Here is a 9,246-nt window from a genome sequence, read left to right on the forward strand (position 1 = left end):
CAATACAAACCAAGCATTATATTTTATTGTTGTTTTTCTCCACCTGGTGAATGTAAGTTCAATCTTTACTGTCTTTTAGCTCAGTTTTGGTCTCCACCACCTCCTTAAGGAATTATCTGGACATCAAGTGCTTGTTTTAAACTGAAACCTTTATACGTACTCGGGTCTCTGATGGTCTCTGAGGGTCTCTGATGGTGTTTGAGTGTCTCTGAGGGTCTCTGAGGGTCTCTGATGGTGTTTGAGTGTCTCTGAGGGTCTCTGATGGTCTCTGAGGGTCTCTGATGGTCTCTGATGGTGTCTGAGGGTCTGTGAAGGTGTCTGAAGGTCTCTGAGGGTATCTGATGGTCTCTGAGGGTATCTGATGGTCTCTGAGGGTCTCTGGGTCTCTGAGGGTCTCTGATGGTGTCTGAGGGTCTGTGAGGGTCTGTGAAGGTGTCTGAGGGTCTCTGAGGGTGTCTGTGAGGGTGTCTCTGAGGGTCTCTGATGGTGTCTGAGGGTCTGTGAGGGTCTGTGAAGGTGTCTGAGGGTCTCTGAGGGTGTCTGTGAGGGTGTCTCTGAGGGTATCTGATGGTCTCTGATGGTGTCTGAGGGTCTCTGAGGGTCTCTGATGGTCTCTGAGATGGTCTCTGATGGTGTCTGAGGGTCTGTGAGGGTCTGTGAAGGTGTCTGAGGGTCTCTGAGGGTCTCTGATGGTCTCTGAGGGTATCTGATGGTCTCTGAGGGTATCTGATGGTCTCTGATGGTCTCTGAGGGTCTCTGATGGTGTTTGAGGGTCTCTGAGGGTCTCTGATGGTCTCTGATGGTGTCTGAGGGTCTGTGAGGGTCTGTGAAGGTGTCTGAGGGTCTCTGAGGGTGTCTGTGAGGGTCTCTGATGGTGTCTGAGGGTCTGTGAGGGTCTGTGAAGGTGTCTGATGGTGTTTGAGGGTCTGTGAGGGTGTCTGAGGGTCTCCGAGGGTGTCTGTGAGGGTCTCTGATGGTCTCTGAGGGTATCTGATGGTCTCTGAGGGTATCTGATGGTGTCTGAGAGTCTCTGAGGGTGTCTGAGGGTCTCTGATGGTGTTTGAGGGTCTGTGAGGGTGTCTGAGGGTCTCTGATGGTGTTTGAGGGTCTCTGAGGGTGTCTGAGGGTCTCTGATGGTGTCTGAGGGTCTGTGAGTGTCTGTGAGGGTCTGTGAGGGTGTCTGAGGGTCTCTGAGGGTCGTTGAAGGCAACAAACTGTTCCTGCATCTGTCTGGACATTAGTTGCTTCTTTTAGGGTTTTCTTTCTGAAGGTAAACTAATAACTGCATCATTACAGGCTGTAAAACTACAACGATGAACTGGAAAAATGTTCAAATACTTTGTAGAGTTGAGAGGAACTGCAACGTTTGATGATAATTCGCCCGGCTGTCTGTAGGAAAGAAAAAAAAATAGTGTAGCTACTTTGGAAAATAAAAACAATGGAAAGAGGAATATATCTGTTTCAAAGTAAAGCATTGTTCTCCGATCGTCTTCCTCTGGATGGACGACATCCTTCATAGTCTGGTGATCAGCTGCAGAACAGGAAGAGACCAACCGTCCGTTTCCCGTCAACGCCTCCCAACCTCGCGTTGACTCGGCGTGAACCGGGAGCGGTCGGAAAATCGAAGTCCTGACGCGTAGTTCAACAAACGTTCCCAACAAAGACTGAACTCAATACGTGCAGATGTGTAGAACTGGATTTGTGCTTCAGCAACAAAAAGAGGATTTCAGAGGAGTTTTAAAAGCCAAATCTCAGACTGATTTCAACGGTTCCCACACCGACCTCTCCGTATCATGTTTCACCAGATGGAAGTCTGGCAGACTCGACGCCTCTCCGCGACAGGATGGCCCTCTACCAAGCCGCCATCTCTAAACAGGAAGTCCCTCCCACCGCCGTCACCGTGAGTATCGGTTGGTTCGTGGCTCCAAGTCCTTCAGCTGTCTCATCGCCTCCAGTTTAAAACCACTAAAGATATCAACCACTCAGAGATTTTTCTGGATGGAAGTCTGAAACTGTAACTCTGATAAAATGATCTTTAAATTTAGTTTTGAGCCTGCGACGTTGTCGTCCTTCTCCATCCTGACATGGACGTCTGTCACGAGTCTATTCCTGCTTCAGCAAGATGTTAAAGATGTGCTCGTACTTCTACTTCCTCCTTATTTGACCCACGTTATCATGTTGCCGAGATATATTTCAAACTCCATCTCCCTTTTGTTCGGATGATCTTCACTAGCTGGACACGTGCTCAATAGAATAAAATAACTTTTTATATTAAGAAATACCTGAAATGCAGCCTAAGAGATGGGACTTAAAAACGCTGAAGCTAAAACCTTCGTGAGTAAGATCAGCACCTGAGCTACACATTTTTGTGAGCAGTGATTCGGGAAAATCCGATTATTATTATTATTTATTTTTTTGATTTCATTGAATTGTGTAAAATTTTTGGGGAACAGAAAGAAGTCGCAGGGAGCCAAATCCAGGGGTGATTCAATACAAGTTGTCATGTTGGAGAAGCCTGTTGCCATGGCAACACAGTTCAGGTGGTTCGCACCGAGTGTTTTTCCCTCCGAAGGTCCCGGTGGAACTGGTGTTGACAGTCTGACTCTGGGGAACCAATTCACGGTGACACCAAGAAAACCCACCTGGTGTCTCCTGACGCGTCTTCTTCGGTCTGGGACGGTGAAGCTCCGCCCCTCTTGAAACGTGATGTCATCAGAACACCTCGCCCGGCTCGTCGCTTCATCGCCGGAGACTTTCTGAAGACTTTCCAGAGTCTCTGTTGACGGTTTACAGAGTTTGACAATAAATCTGATACATTTTGCTCGTTAACGGAGAAATCATAGATTTAACTGGACCAGCGGTCACAAAAACAACCAACTCGGGTGCTGATCAAGAGACAACTTTGAGTACTTACTCAAAGGTTAAAGCTTCATCCAGTCTCTGAACTTTGAGTTGCCCGCCCTAGAAAGAATGAAATAAAAAAAAAGAAAAAAGAAACCAAACAGACAAAAACACAATCTTCAACCACTGAATCTGAAATTCAGCAGCGTTCCTTTAACATTACGCACGTCTCTCTGACACTTAAAGCTTTTAAGGTGACTGTAATCAATCCAATCACCCAAACGGTGAACTGGACGGAGGCCAAGAGGCATCCGATCAAAGTGGCGTCGGCAAAGAAAGAAGCCGGAGTCGCTTCAGACGGTCGAGTGTTGGAGATTTAAAGTGAGGAAGAAAGTGTTTCTTATTTGGTTCCTGAACTTCCTGTCTCGTGTCTCAGAGCGAGCAGCTGGACGGTTTCTGTGGGACGCAGAAGGAGAACGTCCCTCCGAGCACGCCGGACATGGTAACGACCGTTTCTGTTCGTCTGTGTGATCGAACCATTAAATCGTTTTCACGCGCTGGATGTTTTTCCGTTCGTCAGCGACGCACTGATTTATCTTCTCGTTTCAGAGTCCGGAGTCTGAACCGAACGGCAGGAGAGCGTTCAGCTCCGACAGCAACAGTAAGTTATCTCCAATGTGTCATCAGAACAAGGTTTTAGTGGAGTTCAGCTTAAACGTGAACACCAGAAGTTAGAGTGAATCAGAACCTTTATCCACATTTATTATTAGTCTTAATTATCTGAAAACTCCAGATGTCTCTTTCAATTTAATCTCTAAACTCTGTAAACTACTTTATTTTGGATTCCTGATATTTAAGAGGTAAAGTTGAGCTGTAATTTTATTTGAAATAAAAAGAGCTCCCTCTAGTGTCCACACTGCATCACTGCCTTTTCTTTGACATTTTGTTTTGTGCTCTCTCAGGTTCTGGTCCCGGCACTCCGACCTCCTCCGCTCAGAAAGACTCGTCTCAGTCCAAAACTCCCAGAGTGAGTCCTCGCAGGAGACGAGTGACGCAAGAATCACATTTATTTTAATGTGAATTATTGAATTTCCGGTGTTTGTGTGCAGAGCTTCCGCCTGCCGGTGAGGGAGACCTGCGTGTCGTGTCTGAAGACGGTGTATCCTCTGGAGAGGCTGGTGGCCAATCAGCACGTTTACCACAGCTCCTGCTTCCGCTGCTCGCACTGCAACACCAAACTCAGGTGAGGAAGACTCAAAACACGATGAAGAGCGGTGGCCAGGAGGATGTTTACAGGAATGATGCTTCAACTTCACCGTACCCGAGGTGGTTTAGCCTCAGCGCTAACCTTCAATCAAACTTTGATAATATAATCCAGCACCTTTCACAGACGTTGGTTCAAAGTGCTTAATGTATGATTGACAGGCCGATAATCAGACTGGAAACGTGAAGAAAAACGGTAAAAAAAAAACTTGTGACCAACGCACAAGAAATTAGAGACAATAAAAATAGAATAGAATAGTCATGAAGGTCAAATCAAAATGGTAACGGTAGTAAAATAAAGTGAAATAAAAACTGCTTGAAAAACTGAAGACAAAACGAGAAGAATAAAGGCAATAAAAAGCTGTGGTAGAAATAAGAAGAATCAAAGGGGAGGCAGGACAAAAGATGAAGAGGAATAAAATAATTGATAGAATCCTAAATAAATACTTGTAATCCAAAGGCAGATTAAAGAGGTGTTTTAGGTAGATTACCAGAGGAACTCCTTTAAAGGAGTCATTTGGAGCTGGCGGTCGTTCTGTCGCTTCGCTCTCCGCTGATTCGGGGAAACGAGGACTCGAAGTTCCACAACGCCGTCCGTCTTTCCGAAGAAAGCGATTTTAAATGAAACGATTCCTGTGATGGAACTCGTGAAAAAACATTGAATTAATCACCAAGAAAAGCCTTTAAGGTCAAACATCCAAGTGAGGAAACGGTAAGAACGTGGAGGTTTGAACAGTTTGTCTTTTCTAAACCGTGTCTCCTCGTCCCCGTCCAGTCTGGCCAACTACGCCTCGCTGCACAACAACGTCTACTGCAAGCCGCACTTCAGCCAGCTGTTCAAGGCCAAGGGGAACTACGACGAGGGCTTCGGCCACCGGCCCCACAAGGAGCTGTGGGAGGGCAAAGGCGACAGCGGAGAGACCTCGCCGCTGTCCAACTCGCTGACCAAGCCGAAGCCCCCGAGCCCGGCCTCGGACCTGGACGGCCCCAGCGTGGAGGACTCCCCGCTGGCTAAGGTCAACGTCCTGACGGCCACCATGGAGGCTCTGGGACAAGGATCGCCAGATAAAGCCGACCGACCCGCGGAGGCCCGCCGGCTGAAGATCTCCTGGCCTCCACGGACGGAGCAGGAGGACCCGGCCGGCCAGGGCGGGGCCACCGAGGGCGGCGGCTCCGGAGGGAAGCCCATCAGAGCCAAGTGGCCCCCAGAGGAGGACACTCCGTCCTCTCCGCCCGAACCGGCCCGAGGCTCGCCCTGCCTGCGCCGCAGCTCCTCCCTGAAGGAGCGCAGCTTGCCCTTCACGCTGGCAGCATTCACCGACAGCCCTCCTCCTCCTCCTCCTCCTCCTCCTCCTCCCGAGGCCACCAAAGAGAGTTCGCAACCTCCTCCTCCTGCCGAGGACGACCGGCAGCTCGGTCCAGAACCGTCCGGCATGGAGCTGCAGCACGGCGGCCAGTCGGACAGCCAGACGTCCACCGAGGACTCCCGCGTGGACCTGCGCACCAGCTCGGGAGAGGAGGACCATGAGGGAGGGATGAAGATAGAGGAAGAAGAGGTCACTGCAGGAAGACGGGCTGAAGAGGAGGAGGAGGAGCAGATGGAGGAGGAAGACGACGGAGGCCTGCTGGAGGAGGAGATGTCCGCGAAAGGTCTGGAGACCTCGACGGAGCCGACGGCCGTCTCCTCCCCCGACGGGGAGATGGAGGCCAGCCGCTCGTCTCAGGACGTCGGCTTCTGGGAAAGCAAAGAGGCGGACGACAAAGACGAAGAGCGGGAGGCGCTGACGGTGGAGGAGATGATCAAACGAAACCGATACTACGAGGACGAAGAGGACTTATAAACTGAATCTCTCTGCAGCCGTGGACACGTAACAGGACTTCTTCTCGCCTTTCCTTTCGGTTTTCTTCTTCTACTCTTAAAGTTCTAGCGTGAACTCTTTACTTCGTGCCTCTTCAAACAGTCTGAAATGTTTGAAGCCATTCTTGCAGGATAGTTTTTACTTTTGGAAAAAACTTTTGTTTTTAAATGTACAATATTTAAAATTACGCCCCCATTTCATAAATATTTTAATACGTATCTTTGACGGTTACGACTCGCAGAATAGACGTTTTATTTTTGTGCACATGACTTTTGTAATTTTCTCTCCGATGCTTCATAATCTGATTGAAACACACTCAAAATAAAACCCAGCACTTCCACAATATTTTTAAATGATGGGTTTGATTAGATTTTTTTTTTCGATGTAGAATTTTCGTCCAACTCGCTGAACTGAAAACACTTTGATCCTTTTGTTTGTTTTTAAAGTTGTGTTGTTGTTTTTAAACCAGGGGACCAAATATCCTGAACTACTGTTTAAATAAATTGTTCTACAAACCTTCTTGTCTGATCATCTCGTCCAGTGTCTCCAATTATTTTGGTTTTGCTGAACAGCTTAATTTTTTTTTTTTTGCTGTTTAAATGTTTTGATTTTTCTTACTAATTGAGATGTAATTTAAGTTTTAAGTGAGTTTTTTTTTCTTGGTTAAAAAAACAAAAACTTGATGGAAAATAATTAGAAAGCAATAGTAAAAGTAATTTTTTTACTTTTTTTTTCATTATACCTACATTTGTTTTTTAAAGTATCATTATGAAGCAGAAAAGGATAAACAGCCAAAAGAATGTTTTACAACCTGGAAACCCACAAAGTTGTTCTAATTGTTGGCTTTTAGTCAAATATTTATGATCCATTAATAAATTACAATCTATTAAAACTGAATAAAAGGTGATTTACCAGAAAGTGGGACCAATCCAGGCAGAATATTTCTAATAAAAAGTACAAATAAAAACAACCCACAACTTGTTTACATTACTGAAACCTTTATTCATGATCTCAGATGTACTGAACAAGGCCGTTATAGTGCAATTCAACAAGGCAAGGAATTATCATCATCATCATCATTATTACACAAGTTCTTGGTGAATGACTCAAAACTTTAACCGCATTAAACACTAATTTGGTTTAAACCGTGAAACTTTGTAAACTTTACATAGAAGTGACTTTAATACCCTGAACTGAGATGGGATCGATATTTCTATATATATATATATTTCTATATATATTCCTATATATATTTCATATATTTTATATATATATGATATATATTCCTATATATATTTCATATATTTTATATATATATGATATATATTTCTATATATATTTCTCTATATATTTCATATATTTCTATATATATTTCATATATATATATTTCTCTATATATTTCTATATCGCCCACATCAGTGTCTCTTTGCGCTGTCTAGCTTTTAAACTTCAGTCTCATTCCAGCCTGCAGAAGGAAAAACCAGCATTTTTTTACATTTTATTTACATCGACAGCTCTAAAACAAACAAACTCTCCAGCAGATGTGATTTGATAGTCGACCCTGTCGGAGTTGTACGTCGCTTCATCTGCGGTCGGTCTACACTACAGAAACCTGCCGTGAGCAGGAATGGATGTTCTTTATTTTACAGCGGATGTTGTGATGGGAAACACAGATTCAGTATATTGATGTTTCTATTATTCCCTTTAACTAACAAATCTGAAATCATTCGTGTGGAAACCAGCTCCGACCGACCGCTTTAGGTTTGTATCACAGCAGTGATTCTGGTTTACACCTTCAAAGTCTTGTTTTACTAGCGAGGTGAAAAAGAAAAGTGATCTTCCCGACCTCCGCTGCCCGGAGGCTTCGTCAGCCTCCACGGACTCTCTGGACTGAACGCGGCGGATGTATTGCATTGTGGGTAACGGAGGCGTTGCAGTTTGAGAGGGAAAAACAATACGTAGAAGTTCAAAAAGAAGGCAATATCTCTGGTTTCAACCATCAGTGGAAGAACTCTGAATAAGACTCAGGAGCATTAAAGCAGAAGAGGATATAAAAAAAAAAATCTTATGTCGACAAAAAAAAAAAAAAAAAACACGAGCAAAAGCGAAAAACAGTCGACATGTCGTTGGTGTTTTTTTGTTAAACGAAAAGTCCAAAAGATTTTACATTTAAAAAGACACGCAAACCAAAGAAAAGCAGCAAATTCTGAATATGTTTCACATTTCTGTTATTGAAAGTGTCCGTTCATCATTTCAACATGTTTAGGAGATTTATTTATTTCCTCCAGTTAACAGAACGAAGGTTCCTCGACGAGTCGGGAATCAAACCGCCAACCGTGAGTGAAACCGTACAGAGTGCTATTAAACGCAGCTCTAATCATCATCATCATCATCATCATCATCATCACACCAGCGCAGCGACACGAGGAAGTCCATCAGTCAAACGACAGAATATTTACGATTTTGACTAATTGATGAAAAATCTCAAAATATAAAACACATTTTCAAACACCAGTTTCTAATTTGTGACGACTTCCTGTTGTTTGCTGCAAAGTTTTTCAGTTTCTGATTGTTGATCGGACAAAATGAGCAACTTGTAAACATCAACGTGGGTTTTAGGGGATTAGAAATGAATCGAACCGATTAAACCACAAAATCATGACTTTTCTTTTCTCTACGACCTCAAAGAACAACGTGTCAGTTGTTCTGTAAAACTGACACCGACTGTAAACGTTCCTTCATGTCGGCATGATAGCCTCTTTCCTGCGATCTGATTGGCCGAAAGTCAAACTTCTGACACGTTTTGATTCGTGCAGCAGAGGTTGCCGTGGCGATCTTCACCGAGGTAAACATGAGCTCGCTTCGTAATCAGCAAAAAAAACCTGAGATGAACCTAAAAGACGGCCGGACGACAACAAACGAACTTTGTGACACACACACACACACACACACACACACACACACACACACACACACACACACACACACACACACACACACACACACACACACACACACACACACACACACACACACACACACACACACACACACACACACACACACACACACACACACACACACACACACACACAGACACACACACACAGACACACACACACACACACACACACACACACACAGACACACACACACAGACACACACACACACACACACAGACACACAGACACACTCAGTACACACACACACACACTCACCACACACACACACACACACACACAGACACACTCACTACACACACACACACACACACACACACAC

General features: G+C 44.9%; 1 protein-coding gene across 1 annotated transcript in view; it reads left to right on the plus strand.

Annotated features, from left to right (window-relative positions):
* lima1a (LIM domain and actin binding 1a) overlaps nt 1–6,478 on the plus strand; it is an 18,192-nt gene extending 11,714 nt beyond the window's left edge. The window contains exons 6-11 of the mRNA XM_069721898.1: nt 1,806–1,900; nt 3,278–3,343; nt 3,451–3,502; nt 3,804–3,868; nt 3,951–4,084; nt 4,880–6,478. Coding sequence (XP_069577999.1) covers nt 1,806–1,900; nt 3,278–3,343; nt 3,451–3,502; nt 3,804–3,868; nt 3,951–4,084; nt 4,880–5,945 — 1,478 coding nt within the window. The 3' untranslated portion in view covers nt 5,946–6,478. The remainder of the gene's footprint in view (nt 1–1,805; nt 1,901–3,277; nt 3,344–3,450; nt 3,503–3,803; nt 3,869–3,950; nt 4,085–4,879) is intronic.
* Nucleotides 6,479–9,246: the final 2,768 nt, after the last annotated feature.

The sequence above is a fragment of the Brachyistius frenatus genome, unplaced genomic scaffold (assembly GCF_029030835.1).
Source record: "Brachyistius frenatus isolate BFR_SWC_R1_liver_20210118 unplaced genomic scaffold, ASM2903083v1 Contig_278, whole genome shotgun sequence".
Taxonomy (NCBI): Eukaryota; Metazoa; Chordata; class Actinopteri; family Embiotocidae; genus Brachyistius; species Brachyistius frenatus.